This window comes from Elaeis guineensis, chromosome 4 (genome assembly GCF_000442705.2).
Source record: "Elaeis guineensis isolate ETL-2024a chromosome 4, EG11, whole genome shotgun sequence".
Lineage (NCBI taxonomy): Eukaryota > Viridiplantae > Streptophyta > Magnoliopsida > Arecales > Arecaceae > Elaeis > Elaeis guineensis.
Window position 1 is genome coordinate 12,221,092 of NC_025996.2, and position 23,225 is coordinate 12,244,316.

A 23,225-nucleotide genomic window follows, 5' to 3' on the forward strand; every position below is an offset into this window, starting at 1 on the left:
ATTAATGATTTGCTTATCCCTTATTATTCCTCTCACCATTCTCAACTCCTAGGATGAATATAATAAAAACCTAATTTTGAGAGAGTATCTAAGAAACCAAGATTTTCCCCTTGAATCAAAATTAAAAAAAAAATTCGGTCATAGCTTTAGCTGATCGCTCCGCTTATATAACTAAAAGGCTGCTAGTTCCATTTCTCTCAGAAAATGCTAGCTGCGAGTTCCCAAAGTTCCATGACATAATCAACAATAATCGTCCTCATGTAGATATCTGGGTCTGCCTTTTAATCATATTATTTCTTTTAAAAATTATTATAGAACCTATTTTTGCACCATAAGCAAACTGTCAATAACATAAAATTCTTTTAGGAAAATGTTTCAGTCTTCTCCAAAATCTCTCCAAACGCATCCCCAACTCAATTTCATTTTTTGTCCTTAACGGCCAAGTCAATATTTTGACCTCTATTAAACCACCACTACATCTTTTTTGGCATAAAAAAAAATCAGGATCAGAAGTTTCGGATAAGGATTTTGCTATGGTGCTCCAAAGGGTATTTTAATCTTTTCACTTTTTATGTATTTTTGATCATCGAATTAAATAGAGATTTTAACTGAATGAAAAATTCATATACATGATTGATGCGGTAAATATTTCAAAGATTAAGATTATTTAATAGTTTATTTTTTAAAATTTTTCTCTGTGCCACTGAAGGTGGAGGAGAGGTGCGGGATGGTGGTGAAGGGTGTGGCACGGAGAAGCCACGAATGGTAAGAGGTGGTGGCGTGGGAAGCCACAGGCACCATTGAAGGCGAAGGAGGTGCGGGAGGGGAGGGGGTAGGGGAATGAGGGTTTGGCGTTGGTGCCGTGGGCAAGGGAGGGTGAGACGGTGGCAAAGCCATGCGAGAGGGGGAGCACTGACCAGCGAAGGACCTGCAAGTGAGCAATAGAGAAGAAAAAAGAAGAAAGAGGAGAGAGGAGGGGAGGGAGGGTGCAGGGCGTGCTGCGATAGAGAAGACAAGAAGGAGGGCAGCACCAGTGTCGATGAGAGGGAGAGAGAAGGGAAGATTGCCCGGGGGGGTTGGCCCGAGCACCGATGAGAGGGACAAAGGAGGGAAGATTGTTGGGGGGCGTGGAGGGAGAAAGAGCACTGGTGCCACTAGTGAGAGAGAGAGGGAAGGGAAGACTGCAGAGGTCGGGGAGGGGGGGGGATGGCATGAGCACCGATGAGGGGGACAAAGGAGGGAAGATTGTTCGTGGGGGGAGGGGGGAAGAGCATCGGGGAGGAGGGTTGGCACGGCACGGGGGTGCTGGGGGGGTTGGGAGGGAAGTGGGGCCGAAGGGGGGTGCGGCACGAGCGTCGATGTGGAAGGGAAGACTCTCGGGGGGCATGAGCGCCGATGAGAGAAGGGAAGACCGTCGGGGGGACGTGCGTCACAAGCATGGGGGGAGAGGGGAAGACTGTCGGGAGGGTGAGGGAGGGGTGTGTGCGCGGCGCATTGCGAGGGTGGGACAGGTGGAAGGAGGAAAGAGAATATCTAAAACACTTTTTATAGTAAAATATTATAAAGGAGTACTGTAGCAAAATTCTTCCAGATAAACATAGCAGCATCTTTTCTTTTATTAACATTTTTTCTAGTTCATGAATAGCAAACTCTCGAGTCTTATATAGTGCAAAGAGGCCAACCAAACAACTAAAGCTGCCATACTCACCTCCAAATTCCTAATCATACATGCTCAAGTTCTTTCTACCAATGTAATTTTGTTCTAGAAACTGTTAAATCAGTTCAGGTAGCATCAGATAGATTTTAGTTAAAATTTATGGTCTCGAAAAATATTTTCAGTTACTTTAATCAAGTCTACCTGATCTCCAGATTGCTGATTTTTGGGTGTCTATACACCACAGGGTGAGAACTCAGTTTTTTTTTTTTTTTTTGGTACAATTACAATAGGGAGCAAGCTCCCCAAGAAAAAAAAAAAGAAAAAAAAGAATGCAAAACAAAAAAAATGGAACAACTAAATTCTCAAGAAACTGCACCCATGCCTCCGTCTGGGGCAAATCGATGAGCTGAACTGGAATTAGAGTCTTCTATGTAATCCACATCTCCTGATATTCCTTTCTTAGCTACCTAATGTGCTGATTGGTTGCCTTCACGAAATGTATGAGTTGTCTTAAATATCTGAACAATTTCTTTAATTCTCCATAAGTTTTTGAGCAGAGATAGATAAAGAGGACCACAATTAAGGGAACAGTTAATCCATTGTACGTGCCACCGTATGACAGTCACCTTCTATCCGAAGTTGAGTGGCCTCGTACAGGAACAAAGCTGTGCAAATACCTTCCAATGCAGCCCTAATCCATTATATTAAATGAAAGAAAAGAAATGCTTCGGCCGCTATCCTAACTTGTTAGGGAACCCCAGACCACAAAAGTCGAGAGTGAGAGAGAGAGAATGTGTAGGTGGGTGGAGCATTTACAATCCTATAGCGTGTGGGCGTACATATCATTGATATTATAAATAGAGCATGGTATTAGCAGGTGACTCAAAAAGTGCTCTGAATCACTGAATCTAGGCCATATGATGGTCTTTCGCTTTCGGTTCGTGATGTTGCATGCGCTAGCAAATTAGAAGACAATGTCCTTTTAGACCATTTGCAACCTTTTGACAAGAGATCTAAATCTCTCTGCCTATCTAGGAAAAGTGCACTGAAACGCAAAAGAAGGCCATTGGAAAGGGAGGTTATAAGGAACCTTTTGAGTTTTGAGTGGGCCTTGCTTGCTCTTGGATTCAGTCAATACTCTAATGAGCAAAAACATTTGAAAGAGAGCACCGTAAGAACATAAGAAGCCATGGATGGATTCCTATCTCTGATATATATCGTAATTACCCATCTTTAATGGTAAATGAAATAGCACATGTGAAATACAAACGCACTTTGTATGTAATTTAAGAGCTCCACTTAGAAATTTTTTTGAAGCTCATCATACCGCAATTAAATGTTAAAAGTAAATTTTTACATGAAAAAGAATAGCTCCTTTATGAATGCAAGATTATTATTTGTTTTGCTTTTCTTGCAAGCAAAAGGCCGTGCTTGTAGGTTTTATCATCAGCAAGGTGGTGGTTATATCTTCTTTACTTGAATCACACTGATGTGAATATTGCTCTCGCATTTACTAATTGTTGCTTGATCTTATTCTTTAATTTGTCTGGTCTCAATTGAATCCTTTGCGAGACTATCATACATAACGTATAGAGGTCTCTTTTATTTTAGAAAAAAAATATAATATATTTCTTAGAAAAATGGTTCAAACATCTTGCAAGAATAATGCGGTAAATATTCAAAAATACTACAATTTGCACTAAAATGTAGATCACAATTTAGTTTAAAATGGACACAATTTTATCATGTGTTAACTTGTTTTCTCTTTTCATAGTCAAGCTAGTGGTTTTTCGTGCTCACATTCTTAAGTTGCTTTCCCGCATGACAACGTCGCCGCGAAAAGGAAGCGACCCAAGTTGGCCAACTTGGACAAGTATTCGAAAATGGTGCAGTACAAGGTGATGCGGCCAACAGAAGATAGTGCTCTTTATTTCAAAGCAAGGGCAAAAGCCCTCCTCCATTGAAAGAGGCAAAAGCATCTCTAAGATGAAAGTGCATTGGATAATATATTTATTTAGATTTATTTTTATGTCTAAATTTATTCGAATATGGATAGAATGTTAAATATATAATATATTTTTTTAAAATTTTATGATCATAAATTTTAATTATTTAATTTATGTCTGTATTTATATCGATATTTTTGATTTCTGATTTATATCTACATCTATTTAAAATAAATATGGATATAAATTTTTGCATCCAACTAATATTCACTGTATTCATAAGATAAAACAAATATAGATGCAGATATATTGTTATTTAATCTAATTTCAGTCTACCATATATATATATATGAATTTTTGTACCTGACCAACATCCATCGTATTCGTAAGATAAAATAAATATCCACCATATTTATAAGATAAAATAAATATGGATGTGGATATACCGTTATTTGATCCAGCTTTAGTCTACCATATATATATATATATATATTATGCTAAAGGAAAATGCTTGGAAGAAACACCCAGACAATGCTCTACTTAAGAAGGGATATCTCTGTTTCAATTGTAGACGCGCATGCTGAGAATAAGATGAGGTTGGTGGTGGATTGGCTCATCAGCTTGGCTTTCTTCTGGTTTAGCACACACATTTGGACATATTTTAGATCCAGAATTGTGGATGATGAGGAGAGGCTGGTAGCGAAGCAAAGAACGGCAACCTGAGGCCACTGTTCTCTTCTTTTGGATGCACGCAAAAATCTGTGGATAACGCTCTTTCAAAAGATAAGAGAGTGATGGCTCTCTCGCACTATATACTCACATCTATAGTTTTAAGATTCTAGTGATATATAATGTAGCTAATTCCATGCGATTAAACTGCAAAATATATATATATATATTTGAATTAATAAGAGATGTGTGATAGAGATTATTTTGATCAATCGAAGAGTCTATATATAATAGATAAATTTATTTTTGTGCAAGGATTCTATAAGTTAATAAACAAGAGTGATTGGTTATCGCAATTGCTTATCATGATGAATCAATTAGGTATCGACAAACATTGAGATAATTTTCATGTCTGTGACTGACCACGTTCCACCTCATGACAGCCTATACTATGCTGTTGAGACACTGCTTTGGCTTTGTTGGAGTGCAAAGTTCTGAATTAATGAAGGCGATTGCTTAGCCTTACACAACACGCAACTTGAAGAGCCATGGTTGGATTCAAATGGCACGGATGTGCTGTCTTGATGCATATTCATGATATTATGTTATGTGATACCCGCTGTGAGGCTATAAAAACAGGGATGGTTGAAGATAGGAGCTCACTGGCCTAAAGATAAAAGACCTGGAGCTAATCTTAAGCCTCTGAGGGTCCGAGGCCCTTATTTTTCTTTTTTTCACTTGAAGTTCTTAGGTAGGTAGCTGTAGTGGAATTAAAAGCTATCTTATTTGCCTGGAAGGAGACTCTCTGGCTGTTATTTCTGATATTGCTAACTGTAAGGTGGGAGATACTCAGGGTCCGCCAATGTTAATTGATGTATTGTATTGGAAACTTAGGTCATGTATTTTCACATCTCATATTTTTAGGGAAGCAAATAGAGCTTCTGATCTCCTTGCCAATATGGCTCATCAAACAGATTGTACTTGGGGAGCTAATGAAGTTATTCATATGAACTGGCTGTTATTTGCAGGAAGACCGTAGCGGCAACGCTTGGAAACGAAGATCGGAGGGAAGCGGAGCTCTACGGATTTTTGTATAAGCTCCCAGCTAAAGCTAGGTTTGGGCGTTTTGGATGACTTTTGAATGCGGAGATTAAAAGTTGCTGGGATAAATATGTAAACAGGTTATGCTGGTATCAGGAATAGTTTGAGTACATTTTTTTTTTATGTTGCTTGGGTTCTTTAAGTCAGTTGGTGTTGCTGTATAATGTAAGGGGTATTTTCTTAACAATTGTAATCAGGTCTGTGAACTCTGATACGGAGCTTATATATTTGAATGAGTAGCCTTCGATCCAGCTCTACCAAAAAACAAAAAAAAATGGTTCTTGGATAGGACCAATTGGCAGCCCAACAAGTAGGAGAGAAGTAACGGATCTGGCAAATTTACGATATGTGTAACCCCACCGCGGAGATTTCGAGGGCTCCAAATTCTTGAGTCGGTCAGGAATCGAGGATATTGATGCCTTGCACTTATTCTATGCTATCGCCTAGAAATTCTTAGATGTGACAATGAACCAAATACAAACGTTTTTCATATCTACTTTCTTCCGAAATCGTGGATAAGAGTGGTAAAAGAAACTCAGTTTGATAATTCACTATTTATCCAGAAACTTTTATTGACTTTTCAAAAACAAAGGACCCTTTCAGAAAAGACGCAAGGACAGTGATGATCATGTTATATGTCACGTTTTAATGCAGTGCTTCATGGCTAAAGATACCAAAAATAAGGTCCCAGCATCTTGGCAATTACATTTTCTCTGCTTCCTTATGAGCTTATCTGGTCTTGGTAACAACTCTTGGCTTAAGTTTGACGTAGGTTTATTGAAATAAATCTAGACCAGCAAAATAGATGGAATCGTCAGATTTATGTTTAGGAAGTCATAGGCATGGTGTCTTTGAGGGAGCAGGAATGCAATGCTACAATCTAGTGGTTGCACCTCTATTAGGAAGAGGTAGTGAGGTGCTGGTTAGAATGCTTTCCCAAGCGATTTACATGATTCATTCTTCCATTCTTTCTATCAAATTATCGGTGGTATTTCTATCATTATTCTCGAAGAAAGATCAAGAATCAGTGGAATAAGTACTAGAGTGATTGGCGATTAGAAAAATCAAGAATCAGTGGAATAAGTACTAGAGTGATTGGCAATCGCCGATCAACCCAAGAAAAGAAAATGAAGAGGAAGATGTTTGCAAAAATAAGTGGAGGATCGTTACAAAGGTTGATCTAAGAAGTGCCATAAACAAAGTTTTGAGGGGGAAAAAACCATCAAAGACAAAGTTTCATGGATAGATGCTGCAAAATCTTTCTTTGAATCACGAAAGAAAAAAATAAAAATCATCCACTGAACTATAAAAGAATTAAAAAATCAAGTTTCATGGAAGTGCAATATGATGTACTTGAAATATCTATAATGCAGGAGAATTCTGAAAATTTTTTTGTGTCCATAAAAAATTTAAATGAATTTTAACTTGGCAAATAACTCTCACTATATAATTGATTTAATTGAAACTCCTTCTCTATTTATCAAAAAACAAAAAAAAAAAACTGTTCCTCTTTCTATTTTTGGAAAGATAGCATAGTCTTAGTATCATTTACCTATCTCGCATCATCAGTACATAAGTTTGGATTATAATTAAAAAAATTATGAATTTTTTTTATTTTTATTTTCACATACATGAGAAATTATTAATTTTTACAAATTACTTACTTTTTAAAGTTAAAATCGTAAAAGCATTATACTTTATTGATTTTTTGTATATCCATACCATTATAAATTGTCAGAAATTACTTGCTTTTATATTTAAATTTGCAAAAGAATCATACTTTCATTTATGTCTTTGCAAATCCGTACAAATATTATTTTTAACATTTTTTGTTAAAAAGATAGGTGGTAATGGGGTGAGAGAGGCTCGAACTCTCGACCTCAGGATCACTCAACAGCTATGAGACCTACGCGCTAGCCAACTGCGCCACCACCCCGTGATGGAACGCAGCGCAGACTCCACATCTTATAAATAAAAGAAAGCCATCCCTAAAGGCTCCCTTGGTGGTAACTGGTAAAGGATGACGGAAAACTACCATAGCGCAATCGCATGAACTTTAAGAAGAGTACGTAATGCTAACATTATTTAGAATTCTACCCCACCCTTTCGACTTGGCTGTACGATCCAAGCCAAGATTCGGTAGCATCCCATGATGCACTAGAGGGCAAAGGCAAACCTCCACACAGATGATAATTATTAGTTCTAGGGGACCCATCCGCTTAAGGACTTAGCGAGGACCATGTTGGCGTGCAATGGACTTGCGTGAGATTAGCTAATTTTTATGGTGGCAGCAGGAATGGCTGACAGGGAACTAGTGTAGAAACTCTTGAGAATGTGGATTGGAAAGATTTGACATGAAGGTTTCTAACAAAAATATACCGATGGATCCAAGATATATAATTTGTTCTCTTTCCTGATCGTGAAACCAAGAATTCACACATGTAGGGACTGAAGCAAGCTTGATGCCCTTTGAAATTGAACGCACCCTCTCTACTTGGCTATATGGTCGAGCCAAGATTGGTGGTAATTGGCTAGATCCTTGACCATGCAATATTATTGTGATTGGCTTCTGTTTGCACACGAGTGCCAAAACGCAAGCCTATTTTTTCTTTTCTTTTCTTGAAAGGTAATTGGAAGATTTGCGAGCGGAAAGACTTGTAATGGAGGAGGATCCTGCCATAGTTATTAATTGGATACGGGAGCGATCAAGAGACGTAGCTGTTTATCCACTCCTCTTAACATTTGGTGCCTAGTTTGGAGCTACTTTTGATCGACATCAGATAGGTATATCATGAAGTTAATAATGTGGCTGACTAGATGATCTCTTTATGGTAAAGTATATTGGAGAGGTTATTTGGACTGAAATAATTGATGTATTGTAGATATTTTTGGATATTTATTTTTTTTAATTTTTTTGACTGCATTCATATTCGATAGGTATGAATGCTCCATCTAGTTTTTTTTAAATAATCAAAATAAAAAAAATATAATAATTTTTTTTTGATAAGAAAAGCATAATAACTTTGCTATCCATTATAATAGCGATAGCAATCAAGTACAAAAATTCTGTTGGAATGGCAAGATCCCAGGTCATACGTAAGTTCATTGCAAGATCCCATGTTCCCCCTTCTTCAATCCTAGAACATCATGGATTAATGACATGAGGAAATTCCAAAGATCTCTGGCCCAAAGTCTTGTCGCTTCTTTTAAGGTCATGCCATGTGCATGGGCCCCACTCGTAGAAACGAGTTACATGTGACCACCGAGCAGTACGGACGTGTCAGCGTTCCAACATGTACACCTACATTCCGATCGAGTTAGGATCCATGAGATTGACTGTTTAGTAGCAAAAATCAATTCCAAATTTCTTACAACAAAGAATTAAGTGGCTATTCACATTGTTGGCACGTAAGCGTATTGCTCGATCACATTATTTGAATCAGTAAGCTAAATCTCGCACAAAAAGATGAAATAACGAATGTGTAATATTCTCATCTCTAGTTGAAAAATGCAGCTGGGGAAATTACATATAATCAGGGTAACATTGGCATGTGATATCTGCGTTGTTGTAACCTTGCTTCTTCAGCTCTGCTTTGCTTCAATATTTTGCCAACCTTCCATGAGACGCATGAACCATCTGGTTGAATACCAAGTTAAGGTGGCACTTATCCTAGCCTTTAAGTGGGGAAATTATATTTATACCATGTGCACCACAAGGCATTGCATCATACCAAGCACGTATCTCGATTTGTTTCTGTGGTACATCATTAACATGGTGCATGTATTGTATGGTATAATTGTTTCTTCTCATTTGGTAGACAAATATGATAAGGAAGTTGATCAAGTTTTTCATTGACCGCTTCTTTAGGTGGATAAAATATTTTTTATAAATAATATTTATCCATGAAATGAGAGAAAAGTCTTGGATGGGTAAGTAATTTTTCATCAATCAAAAAAATAAATTTTTTATTTTATTTCTAAAATATTTTAATCATGTAATAAATAATAATAATAATAATAATAATAATAATATAATAATATAATAATAATAATATGCTAATATATTATATATTTTATCTATATTTTATTATATATTATTAAAATATAATAATATTATGTTATTATATAATATAGTATGCTATACTATTATTTTGATATATTATATTATTACGATATAATCTATTATAAGATAAATTATCATTATAATATGTTATATACTACATGATATAATATAATATAGTATAGTATAATAGTAATACTATAGTAAAATTAAATATATATTATTTATATTATATTATATATTCTGATATATTAATTGTATATAATATAATATAAATTAATATATATATATATATAAATAAATATATTTATATTATAATATGTATTATTAGAAATATGGATGGATAGATCTTAGTAACTTATGCAAAAAAAACAGTAAGATAAAAAAATATAGATAATGAATATTAAAATTATTTTTTAATATATAAAAATATATAGATAAATTATTTTTTCATCTAAATAATATAAAAATATTTATCTTAAAAATTAAATTTTTTTAAGTAAATCATTTACTCCCAGAAAACGGGCCCCTGAGTGGGACTGCTTATAGGTTGTTTCATGAAGCCTCCGGCCTAAATTATATTAATAGCCAGTCGGGCTTCAGAATTTGATATTTTCTTCCCCTGATTTGCTCGCGGTCATTGGATGGTCAATTCAAGACGAGGGATCTGGTGGTGCCCACACGCCGTTAGGCTTTCCCTCCCCGCCCCAAACAGACCCCCGCTCTTTCTAATCTTCGTCGTTTTCTTCGTCGTCTATTCTTTCCGATTGATATCCCTCTGTTTCACCCGACGACCAATGGAGGAACCTGAGAGGAACCCTAAGGAGATGGGCACAGAGATGACCGTGATCCGGTCCACCAACCACTCGACGGTCCATGCGCTGACGGCCATGATCATCTGGCTTGGCTCCATCCATCTTAACATTCTCCTCTTCCTCCTGTTCGTCATCTTCTGCCGCACCACCGTTGCTTTCTTGTGAGCTCCAATCCCTTTCATCTTCTTTTTAATATCGATGCTGTTCTTAGTTGTTTATATTGAGTTAAAATCGGGGAAGAAATTGAAATTTTCTTTATTTAATTAAGGATACTAGGGTTGATTATCCCGTTAATGATAGTTCCTGTGGACAATAACAGCAAGCTGGGGCAAGCTTATGCGAGGTGATCTCTCCATTCTTTTCTTTTCTCTTTTTTTTTTTTTAAATATATTTTCTTGTCGCGTTAGAGATATTAATATTATGTGATAGCGAACGTATCAAGAAATTTTTTAATATTTTTTTCGGTAGCAGATATGTGGCAAGTATGCACCCGGCTACTTCCCTGTTACGGTTCATATGGAGGACGCCAGGGCATTTGATCAGAACAAAGCATATGGTAAAGTTTATTATTTTTTTCGAATCCCAGAAGCTGTACGTTTATTTGCATATACTTTGAATCAGGGAGAGAATAAGAGAGGAAAAAAAAAAAGTGTTATGGTGTATCCATTTGGATTGTTTACGACATGCTTTTATTTGCCCCTATAAATTGATGATTTCTATCTAGCTGCTTCATGTAATTGAAATTTGCGTTAAATAAGAACTTTGGGATTCCATGGTTTACATGCCTACAAATGAATTTTGGTAGCAAGATTTTATGTAAAACGAGAATTTATAAAATATAATTACAGTTTTACATAGGAAAATGAGATGATGTTAGGTCATATCCAAGTTAGTTCTCGCATCAAAGAGATGTCATTAATGAAACAGTGATGCAGTCATAATTTTGGTATGGTGCTCTCTAAATGCAGTCCTTGCTGCTGAGCCACACTCAGTATTTCCCATTGGATGTCTATCTCTTTTGAGTTTTACTGGATTGATGCCTCTGTCTAAGACTAAAGCTCTTGCTAGCACTGCTGTAAGTTTTCAAGCCATGGTTCCTTGCTTTCATTTCTGTTGTGCTGTTTCTATTCGGAACATTGTAGAATCTAAAGTAAGTGGTGGCAAAATTGAAGCTTTGCATGTTCTCGAAAATAGCTTAATATTTTGTTCAGATGTTCCATACACCCATCCTCAGGCAAATATCAACATGGATGGGACTTGTCCCTGCTACAAAGAAGAACTTCATCAGGTACCTGGAAACTGGTTATAGCTGTATAATCATTCCAGGAGGAGTCCAAGAAATCCTTTATATGAACCATAATTATGAGGTCCGTGGAACTCCAGGCCGTGGGCTATCACTTTGCTCAAATTCATTTCTATATGTGACCAAAGTTCCAATGTTTTGCATTGTTCTCAAATGTACTGAATGAGTTATACCCACCGAAGGTAAATTACTCGTGGCATGTTAACAGGTTGCATATCTTAAACGAAGGTATGGCTTTGTACAAGTTGCTATTGAAACAGGCTCTCCTTTAGTCCCTGTCTTCTGCTTCGGTCAGGTTAGATGGATTTCATTGTTTAGCTTATCACTGCCATTAATATCTAGCATTCATTCAATTCATGTTGCTTTATCTTGAAATTCGTTCTTTGCAGAGTAATGTGTATAAATGGTGGAAACCTCAAGGGAAGTTTTATGTTCATGTTGCTAGAGCAATCCGTTTTGCACCATTAATATTTTGGGGAGTCTTGGGGTATATCTCTAATCAAATTATATGCATTTAATCTATATAAGTTGCAGGATATGCTTTTGATTTCAAACTGAATTGCTTGTTGATTGACTTCTTGAAACATGTCTTTTATTCTACTTAAATGTTACAAGAACAAAAGTTCATTATTAATTTCCTTACCAGGTTATCAGTTTCCACACACGAACTTGCAATAATCCTTTTATCTGTGTCTCTCATCAGTTTCTTCTTGTTCTCTCTCTCTCTCTCTCTCTCTCTCTTTGGGGTCAGCGGGTTGGGGGGGGACCATTACTTGTACTTTCTCATCTTTTCTATGCCATAATCTATGCCTTTGTCTGTGTATGGCTGAGATAGCCAAGTCATTAATTTCATTGGATTCTTCATGGTTAGCTTGATTTATTTTGAACTTGTTTTACCCCTGGATCTGGAGATCCTTTTGTCTGTACTGTAATGGGTTTTCTCGCTCAAGAGCTCTTAAGTTGCTTTAGTTTAAGTCAGAGTTTCGCTCAAAAAGTTTGTGCTTCTATGAGTATATCACATGTATGTGCATTTTCAATTTCTCTGGTTCCTATGTTCTTTCTATGGTAAAACCCGCATGGCCCAATGATCTTTTATATATTTTTCCAGTAGTAATTCTAGGTACTCTCGCATGTAATGTAGGCTTAGCAGTTCTAGAACCGTCAATGATTGGTGAACCGGCGGATCCATTTGCAACTCGATAGGACCAGTCTAGGCTTGCTTTTATACTCTAGTTATTGCTTTATAGTATGATGGCTCCCATAGAACGACCTGCGAATGAGACAATCCAGCAATATCGTATTCGTCTAGAAGAAAAACAGAAATTGCGTTTTCATTATGGTCTGACGGAGCGACAATTAGTTAGATATGTACATATCGCTGGAAAAGCCAAAGGGTCAACAGGTCAGGTTTTACTACAACTACTGAGATGAAACTGACAATTTCACACTTAGAGATTGAGCTCGACCTCTCTTCATGCCTGCATTTTATCTATCTTTTCGAATTTGTTCTAGTCACTCCTTGACATCTAGTTTGGTGTTCTCCTACTTCTCATTGTCTCTCCCTCTCTCCACCTGTAGCCAGCAAGAGTTGCTTGGGTGTTGCTTCCTTTATTGGTCCATTCTTTTGACCTCATGATAGCCATCATCACTACAACATCAAATGCAACTACCTTCCTTTCCTTAATAATCATCTCACTAGTGCAAGCATTAGGTTTGGTTCATCTTTATTTTCCATTTGTCTCAAATGACTGAAGTCCATTACTTTTGTAACACCAGACATGACTCCTAGGGTCTCTAGGCCCTGTTTTTCTTCATTTTTCTAATTCAATGTGGAGTTAGATCTATCAGAGAATCATAAAAATGTAATGACACATGCTCGTAATTCTTAGATGTTAAATGTCGTTCTTGTGAAATGAAGACCTACCTCTCTGGCCTTCACATGGGGTAGCTTCAGGCTATAAAGTTTGTGCCTCCACCAGCCTTCACAACTGAGTATGTAAGGATTCCAACACCGCATCATCATTCTTAGTATTTAATATGGATGCATCCATAATTTGAGCCAATCCTAGGCCATCTTCTTTATCATGTCTATCGCCTTATTTTGAGACTATCCTATCTTAGCCAGTTGCTGATCTCGCCAACCAATGCAACTGGACTGGTTTTAGTATTCCTATTATCAGGACAGAATTGTCCTGTAGCTGCTCTCACTCTTCTTAAGGTTCTCACAATTCCACTTTGTTCCGATCCCATTGCTGTGATCAACACAGTCTAGGTCATCTCAGTCGTTTGTTATTTCATTCAGAGATCTATATACAGTCATCTCCTTTGCTCCTTTTGGTGGTTTTATTTTAATTACCAGTGGTGTGTATGAATACCTAAATATAATGTCTCTCATGTGCCATGCCATCTATGGAAGCAAAGAAGTTCCTCATGCATGTTTCTAGTATTTCCGTATTGCATTTTTCTGTTAAATATAGCTTCAGATAATTATCTCTAGAAAAAATTCAGATGATTAGCACAATTAGAGCCTCCTCCCTAATTTCTCCTTTATCAATATCACCATGTCATTAATATTAGTAGGTGATCATTCAGTCTTCATGATTTTGCCCTTGTTTCCCATCCAAAGCGTACCTCTACCATTCCTCGAGGACTTTGTGAACTTCGCCATGTCCTTTGTTCTTTTTGTTGCTTGCTCAAGACTACATGATGCCATGCAAGAACCAACTTGATTAAATGAGTTTGTCAAGCTGATGTAGGCAATCTGATCGAAAATTTAACTCAAAGCTTTTTTCTCAGTGATGATAAGTTGCTTAAGTTTTACCCTTTTTTTGACTAGTTACTCTAGTTATATCAGCATCTTTACTTTATGGGAGGGGTGGCAACAGGTCAGCTATGTGTTGGATCGATCAATATCCATATTTATCCTATCGAAAAAAAATTCATACCCATACCCACCTCGTACTTGTCTCAGATCGTGTTAGTTAAAATAGAAATACAAGGGTGGATCGGGTTGGGAATACCTAAAATCCCTCTTCAGATCAAAAATCCTAAGCCCCTCCGATAAAAAATCCCCTCTGATCTCCGATCAAAAAGAAGCAAGAAGGAAAAAAAAAAAAAACAAAAATGATCAATTGAGTCAGTGTATCCTATGACTTCAAACTAAAGATTTTTTTTAGAAAAAAATTCTCTTTCCTGATGTGATTGTAAACTTGGCTCAAGGAAGGAGGAGAAGATCAATTATCTGTAGTCAAGTTCATTACATAAAGAAATATGCCTATTGCTTCTAAATCACTTACATGCAGTGATGTCAAAGGCGCCGAAAGGTGCGCCTTAGGTGCTTAGGCGAGGCGCCAGAAGGGGTCATTGTTTTTTCATGCTTCAGGTGATGCCCCTTCACTCAGGCACACGCCTCTGGCACCTTTAGGGATCTTTCTCAATGAAGCGAGGTGCTTAACTTTGGCGCCTTAGTGAACTCTACGATTATTTTTTTTTTATGACTAAAAAGTATAAAAAAAAACTAAAAGGCCACCCATTTAACTTTTTAGCTCTATTACTAACAGGAGATAAAGTGGTCAATTAGTGTGGCAAAGTTAGTCTTGAAGAGATAGAGGCTGATTTAGATGAGATAAAAGAAGATGTTGAAAAATATAAATCCAATAGAGGAGAAGATGAAAGTGATGACAACTATGCAAGTGAAACTGAATCTGATGATTCCATTGATGAACTTGAGGCTTTAGGTTTGTTTATTTTTTTTTGTTTCATTTATATGATTCGACTTTAGGGCTGTTTATATTTTCTGTTTTATTTATAAGACTCCATTGATGAACTTTAGGGTCTGTTATGTTTTTTGTTTCATTCATGAATTTAGAGCTGCCTATGGCTTGTTATCATTTACTTTATCTGGAACTAGTTGAGCATTTTACTGTTTTATATATATTTTATGATTAAATTATTAATTATATGATAATTCATGTCACAATAGTTATTTTTAGTTATTATTTATTTATATATCATATTTTTTATTTTTTTCTTTAATTTTAGTGCCTTACTTCACTTGAGCAAGCACTTTTCTAATGCCTCTCACCTCAAAATGCTAGACCCCCCAAGCGCCTTAAGGGTGTCTTTCGTCTTTGACTACTTTGCTTGCATGTTCTTCTCTAAAACCCACCCCTCAAGAACTCAAAGAAAAAAAAAAAATCAAGATCAACTCGACAAAAATAACCATAAGAATTCAAACCCAAGAACAAAAATCCAATCGAATCAAACCACTCACCTCTTCGAAGAAAACCTTGCTGAGAGTGGTCGACAACCCAATCCCAAAGTCTTTTTCCTCAGATCTAGACATGTTGCTAACCTCTAGATGTTTCCGCATACTCGAAGGCTTTAATTTCTATAGAAAACAGTTGAAAAACATTTAGAAAAAGCCTCACGCAATGAGGAAAGCAAAGATGAAAGAATCTAAGGAGAGGTAGGGAATGAGGAATCTCAAAAAATTGAAACTTTGGAAGGAGGTGGGAGGGCCTCAGATGAAGAGCGGGGCTTGGAGGAACCTAGGACGAGCTTTTTAAAGCGCTGTCCATCGGAAGGGGGAAGGAGATGGTGAAGGGCAAGAGAAGCTTGTGGAAGTGCAGTCCTCCAATCTCCGCTTGCCGCACTCACCACCTCCACTGGCCGAGTAGGGAAGACAATAGCTAGGGTTCAGGTTCTCATCAGGTGGGAGGCTTGGAGCGGCCAAATAGGTAAGCTTAGACGATGGCGAGGGCTTTGTGTTGGGAATTTGTATATAAGTTATCGGGTAAGGTTCAGGGTGGGGCATACTAATATCCGTATCCGATCTGAATCCGTTTTAGATTTTTTTTCTAAACCTATACTCACCCTGGATTTTAATCGGGTCAGGAAAAATTGCCACCCCTACTTTGTGGTAATATTTTAAGCAAGTCTAAGCCCAATATCACAAATATTGTTGATTTGGTGAGTTAGCTTGCCATGCCATCTTTAATTCCTATATGGCTCCATTTCATGATTTTGAATACCTTTGTTGGACCGGCACAATCTTCTTCTCTTTTACCCTCATTTTGTGATTTTGTGTTCACGGTAATGCTAGTTTTTTTGGGGATCCTACTAATTAATGCTTTAGTATGGGATCTTTTATCTTCCTTGGATGTTGGCACATACGCTTTCACTTAGGTATATTCTATTAAGTGGCGTATATGTGGATGGTGATTTGTACTACACAAACTCATGGTCCACAATCCAGCAATAGTCCAGGAGCAAGGTGCAGATGTATTGGACTTTTTTTTGTTTGGAATTTTAAACATAAAGGTGAGACTGCAAGCAAGCGACATGTATCTTTTAAAACATGTTTATTGAGGGACTATACGATAGATTCAAGTGAGAGGAACAAGAGAAGCCAAGTATGTGGAAATGTGCAGTACTCATCAAGGTACAGCTCATTGTAAATATAAATATACAAGGAAAATGGTCACCACTTTGGTGAGAATACCAGAAGACCAGAAGAATATACTACATAACACCCCCCCTCAAATTCACAGCGGATCATAGATTGAGATTTTCCTAAGAAGGACAGAGAATCTCTGCATGGTATGCGACTTCATGAAGAAGTCCTCAATCTGCTGTTTGGACTTTGGAGAATATAAATGATAGAGAGAGTGTCCGAGCAACGTAATGATGTTGAGTGAAATGGCATCAATTTCCATATACTTGGAATGCTTATGCAACACTGGATTGGTAGCTACTAAACAGCACTTTGATTGTCACGATGAAGTGGGGTAGGCATGCCAATTATAAGTCCCATATAAGCAAGCAAGCATTTTTTTCGCTACTAACAACCTCTGCAGTGTTGTCAGCCATGGCTCAATACTCTGCCTCAACACTCAAGAGTGAGAGACTGTGTCCTATTTCTTAGCGTTCTAAGATATAAGAGTCTCCAAGGAAGGCAAAATAGCCAGTGATGGAGTGGGGATAAGATATAAGAGTCTCCAAGGAAGACAAAATGGCCGGTGATGGAGCAGGGATTAGTAACATCACCAGCCAAATCATTATCAGAGAATGCCCTATATTTAAGCAAATAAGAGGGAAGAAATAAGCTCCAAGTTATGGTGCTGTGCTAATAGCGAATAAACTGTAGAATAGTGAGCTATTCTCGGAGAGGCAACTAATTGACTGACCATATGAACAATATAAGCAATATCCAGTCGAGAATTCATTAGAACAAACTCCCAATAACCTAAAGATAGCAAGTAGGATTAAGCAAGGGCTCACCATCATCTGGACTAAGCTTCAAGTGAAGCTCAATAGAGGTAGGATAGGTCCGTGTTTGTCAAGTGAGCACAAGCAATAATATCTCATTGTACTTTCTCTGAGAGCACAGATAATCTCGAGGACTATTTGCAACCTCAAGCCCCAAAAATAGCAAAGGGAACCAAGATCTTTCATTTCATTGTTGCTGAAGAAAGAAGTAAAATGGTCTAGCTATGGAAGGACGAATGGACAAACATGGCATAATCATGCTCACTTTGTACATTGTACAAAGCCAAATGAGATGATCACGACTTAACTTCTCAAACCTGGCCCAGAGGCCTGCCAGATCCATATATAGATCAGGGAAGATAGGAAACATGTTGAGAAGTATGTGAGCTGAGGAGAAAGCACGTAAACCTCCTAATGAAGATCATCATGAAGAAAACCATTCTTTATGTTTGGCAGATATTGACAAAGTACAGCAACTGCAACTTGTGGTCATCTCGGTGTTTTGAGTGAAATTCTCCTTACAGTCAACTTCATACTCCTGAGTAAAGCCATGGGCCACTAAGCATGCCTTGTATCATTTTATCGAACCACGTGAATGAGTCTTCATTTTATAGATCCACTTGCAGGAGATAGGATCTTTCCTAGGAGGAAAGGAACAAGAAATGTCTGTCTGTGTTCAAGAGCAGCCAACTCAACCATAGCTTGCTTCTGTTGAGGAATTTGAATGGCCTCCTACTATGTTTTTGGCCCATGATAACTGTATGGCTGCTAAAAAATATTGAAAATGATAATATCAAAGATACTCTGGCACATGATGGTTACCAGGGGGATTGTGACACTCAGAAAAATGGAGCAGGATCATCCACCATAGAGGGGATGAAAGGGCATGTACACTCTAGTAGATGTACATATGTAGGCATAGACATAGGAGGATCATCAACCATAGACGGGATGGCAGGGTGTGCTCACAAGAGATAGACTACATAAGTACACTCATAAACTGCATACAACATGCATATGCATTTGAAGCACATCTGCACATCCAGGTATGCACACATAAATGTATTTACAGGTTTTTCTTTTCTTGTGTGGTCATGTATGCATCTATTTTTGTGTAGGAATGCCATAGTTTTGATAAAAAAGAATTTGAATATCCAAATAAATGTGAGACACTCTGTTACTTTCTTCACTTTACATTGTTTAGGTATATCCACTGATGTATGCATAATTTATTATTAGTTGGACCTGCAGCCTCAAAGCTCAATATAGTCAACAATGCCCTAACTTGAATATAGTGTTGAACTTGATGCCCACTGCTGTAAGTTCCATCCTAATGTAAAATATGATGTGGATAAAATTGGATAATTATAGAAGAGCCAGTGAATTTCATGAACTATCATTGAGTGCCCAAAGCCCTGCAGTAATGTTCATACATTACAACCTTGGAGCTCTATGCAATACAATATAAAACATAGTAATGAATTGCTCGAAAAATATTTCTTACTGATATAAAGCTGGCGAGAACCAGTGATATATGTAATTCTCTCTGAAGCATATTCTTTGAGCTGAAAAAGGTACATGATTTGCTATGAAATACTTCCCAAAGTTTTGATCTTATTTTTTATTTTTCACTTCTTGGGTTGCATTTGAATTTGTTTCTTGGTTCAAAGTGCTTAAATATGAAACTCAGTTTGTATTTCCTCGAAATAGGAAAAGGTTATAAGAATCCTTCTGTTATATTTGTTCCTGTACAGATCGCCAGTCCCATATCGCAAGCCAATACATATTATAGTGGGAAGACCAATTGAGATCAAGCAAAATTTGAACCCCTCAAGAGAAGAGGTAAATCTTTGAATGATTTAAGTTCTGATTTTCTAAATATCTGTATTTGTAAATTTGGAAGGCATACGGCTAGACCTGCTAGTCTATTGGTATTAATGTCCTTAGTGTCTATAAACAGATTACTCGATCAAGTTGGCATGCTGTGAACTACAAGGTTTAAGTATTCAATTTATCAGCTAGATCTTTGACAGGATAAGCTAAGAACTGGCCATATTTAGTACTTTGTTTAGATTCTGACCTTCGCATTGCAGGCCTGACTCAATATTTGTTGGACAAAAGTTCGGTTTCATTGTTATTAATGTGCTGAAATATAGTAATTTATTGAAGCAACTGATTTAACTTGTAATATTATGAAGCAACTCAGATTTGCAAACTTAAGTGTTATCATCAATTTGTGTTGAGCACTAGCAAGATGAATCAGAATGTCTTTATGGCATTTAGAAACTTCTGCCCAATTTTACTCCCCCTGCTGAATAAGGAGGATTAAAAAGAACTTATAGATTCAAAGGAGTCACATGGCTGTGTGCCACTATTGTTATTCATCGAGTTATTTATATCAAATTTATTTTGAGAAAAAAGTATTAGTTGGATTGCATAGTTTAAGCAGAAGCCTATTACTTGCTTTAATTCTAAGGTAGTCTTTTTGTCATGTCTCACGTGTCTACTACTGATTAATTCAATTTTCACTTATCTGAAAAAATATCATCACTAGCTTAGGTCTCCAGAGTCCATATCTCCATTAAAAATGACCATTCAGATGTACTAGCGCAACTTTATGCTTAGTTAAAGATGATTCAGTTAATACGCTGGCTTGAGCTGCGTGGTGATAACCCCCCTTCTCCCCTCCTCTTTTGCATTAAAAAAAAAAAGAAAAAGCTGGCATTAGCTTGGATAAAATCATAGTCTATGCCAGTGCTAACACCTCATGGTTTCATTATATGTGTTATGATGTCTTACATGATTGACAATATCGATGCCTTATCTCGCTTTTCTCTCGAATTCCTTACAGGTTGCGGAAGTTCATGCCCGCTTTATATCTGCTATGGAGAAATTATTTGTAAGGTATAGAGAGGTTGCAGGACATAATGACATTGAATTAAGAATTGTTTGAGTAATCTTCTTTTTGTTATCTTTGTTAGGGATATTGAAAAGTGAAAAAATAAAAAATAAAAATTCTAGATTGTGTTAGAAAATTTACTGCTGTTACGCGTCAATATAATTCACTTGTACGGTAATGCTCTAATTTGCTTTTGTTGCTTGTACTCCTAAGACATGGAGCAATGGAAAAGCAGACTGCACTTTTTTCAAGTGGTCGCTTCTCAGTACAGCAACTCCATTTTATACATGGAAGTTTGACAGTATCGTCTGCTAGAAATTCTTTAGGTTGTTAGTCCCTTACCTTGTCATATCGATATAAATCAGCATTGTTTTTAGGAAGGTTTCCTTTATAATTTATATTCTAGCTGTTCTTCAAACGAACCATTAGGTTGCACATATCTTCACACTTTTATAGAAATACAATTTCTAATTCTCAATACCGATGCTATTTGCACAGACTGCAGCATCGCGGAACAGTCAAAAATGCTGTCCTGTGCTTGTATCAGAATTTTTTAAGCCAATCATGAGTCCCCCTGTATGTTACTAAATCATTTTTGTGGTCAAACCTGTAAGTATGCTATTGTTGCCTATATGTTTATATCGTTTTTAGTTGAGTCCCAATCATGGAAAGCACTTAATTTTAGTTTTATAGTACTTTCAAGGTTCACGTCAACTTGTAAATTCATGGTATTTTATGGTTTTTAGTATATATCATAAATAAATATTCTGACAAATAGATTTCATTTGGGCGAGAGATCGCGTTCGATTCCAATCCCACCTTATGGCAGTATAAAATACTTTTACCTAGATGAAAACTGTAAAACTATTTTTTTTAACCATATATGCAAAAACCGAGGCATTAATCATGAGCCATTGCAAGGGAAAAAACTGTCGGGATAAATTTAAGAAGATATCGGGACAAGCCAAACCAAGCAAAAATCTGTTAGGTAACTATTATTGATTTACTTCTGTGTCACATTTTTCATGATTAACGATTCTATCAATTTTTTAACCGTATGCAAGCTCTAAATATTAAAAGCATCACTTTTCTTTTTCTGATTAAGCTGCAGTAAATCTTCCTTATTTAGTTTCATTATGTGCAAAACGAAATAAAAGTTTGTGCTGCATGTTTATGCTTTTTTTTTTTTTGAGAAAATGCTAGACGTTTATACCTGATTTGGATCCCTAACATAAATAATTTCTAATTCTTTTATTTTGCTTAGCTGTAAGAAAATTCTTGTACTTATTTAAAATTTTTCAAGTTGCAAAAATCTTTAACATTTTCCTTTTGCATAACTACTATCTTCTTTTTCCCAGCTTTTTAAATTTGCATATCAACTGCCAAATTGCATGTATTAGCGCGCCCCCCCATTATGAGTACGAATACAAAAAAAATTAAAAAAAATATTCTGAAATATCTAAAACATCTCGGCCATCTCAATCTATACAATCTATCTAGTATATTTCGTCACAAAGAAGTCCATCTAGTCGGTCGCACTATTGATTTTATGATAAACATATCTGATCTCGATCAAGGAGCATCCCTACAGAAGGTGCCAAATGTCATTGAGGAAGAGATGAATATCACCGATTTTTTGCTTCTTTCGCAACTAGTCGTAGTCAAATCGTGCTCAACCACCAACCTCTTCGTCTATAATTACAGCTTTGCAAATGATATACCAGCCCATGCTACTTGTAACTCCACTACAGAAATGGTACTGCCTAGGAGATGATATCCACCAACAACCACTAGTTGAGAGTCAGGACCGCTAACGACGAAATTAGCACCAACTCTAGGGCCTCTCACACTATCATCAAAATTGATATTAAAAAAATTCAGGAGTAAGAGCTCTCAGGTATTAAACATCATGTATTGCTGCCTGAAGAGTCCTAGGTGTCCCAAGTAATCGAGGTCAAGTTAATCGACAACACGTTCCTAATCTTTCTAGTCTGCATCAACGCCCTCTCTAAGATGAATTTTGCTGACTGCCAAGACATCTCAAAGCTAGCTCTATTCCTAGCAAGTCAAATGTGATAAGTGATATATACCGCTCTTATCTCCAAACTCCTGGATAAATCAGTCTACAAGCTCCATCGAAGCCCCTCCAAAAATAACTGAGCTGACTCCACAAAGGCATCCGCCACCTGGGAGAAGTGAGAGAATCTTGCCAAAATCCAAACATGCTGGGCCTGAGCACAGAAACAAGTCGTTGTCCAGCCTCTCATCATTTCTACATCCGCTCAAATAAGATAAAGAAATGTCCATACCCTACGTATTAGCTGTGATAACCCGACCCAATTGGGAATGTGATAACCCGACCTAATTGGGCCCAAAACCAGCTCACAAGCCCACCAGAAAAAAAAAAAAAAACAGGGAGGAAGACTCCCGATCGGAGTCTTCCTCTTCCCGTTTCCGATCAAAAATCGGAGTCCTAGGGCCATTAAAAGACCCTAGGACGAGCTC

General features: G+C 37.0%; 1 protein-coding gene, 1 long non-coding RNA gene and 1 other non-coding gene across 4 annotated transcripts; 2 read left to right on the forward strand and 1 right to left on the reverse strand.

The window, feature by feature from the left end:
* The first annotated feature begins 4,746 nt into the window (after nt 1-4,746).
* On the forward strand, nt 4,747-5,619 carry LOC140856874 (uncharacterized). Its single transcript, XR_012140460.1, has 2 exons — nt 4,747-5,166; nt 5,301-5,619. It is a non-coding gene; the product is annotated as an uncharacterized lncRNA (long non-coding RNA).
* A 1,605-nt stretch (nt 5,620-7,224) lies between these two features.
* On the reverse strand, nt 7,225-7,309 carry TRNAM-CAU (transfer RNA methionine (anticodon CAU)). Its single transcript is given in 2 exon segments — nt 7,225-7,260; nt 7,272-7,309. It is a non-coding gene; the product is annotated as a tRNA-Met (tRNA).
* Nucleotides 7,310-10,648: 3,339 nt separating this feature from the next.
* LOC105043901 (diacylglycerol O-acyltransferase 2D) lies at nt 10,649-21,523 on the forward strand. 2 transcript variants are annotated; one of them, XM_073255559.1, is made up of 8 exons: nt 10,664-10,804; nt 11,217-11,323; nt 11,460-11,615; nt 11,760-11,846; nt 11,941-12,038; nt 19,576-19,663; nt 20,673-20,725; nt 21,219-21,434. In XM_073255559.1, the coding sequence occupies exons 1-8, from the start codon at nt 10,765-10,767 to the stop codon at nt 21,286-21,288; spliced, it is 699 nt and encodes a 232-aa protein (XP_073111660.1). In that variant the 5' UTR covers nt 10,664-10,764; the 3' UTR covers nt 21,289-21,434. The 2 variants fall into 2 exon arrangements, with proteins under 2 accessions (XP_073111661.1, XP_073111660.1); XM_073255560.1 differs by lacking the exon at nt 11,460-11,615 and having other exon boundaries at nt 10,649-10,804; nt 21,219-21,523.
* The last annotated feature ends 1,702 nt before the right edge of the window (nt 21,524-23,225 follow it).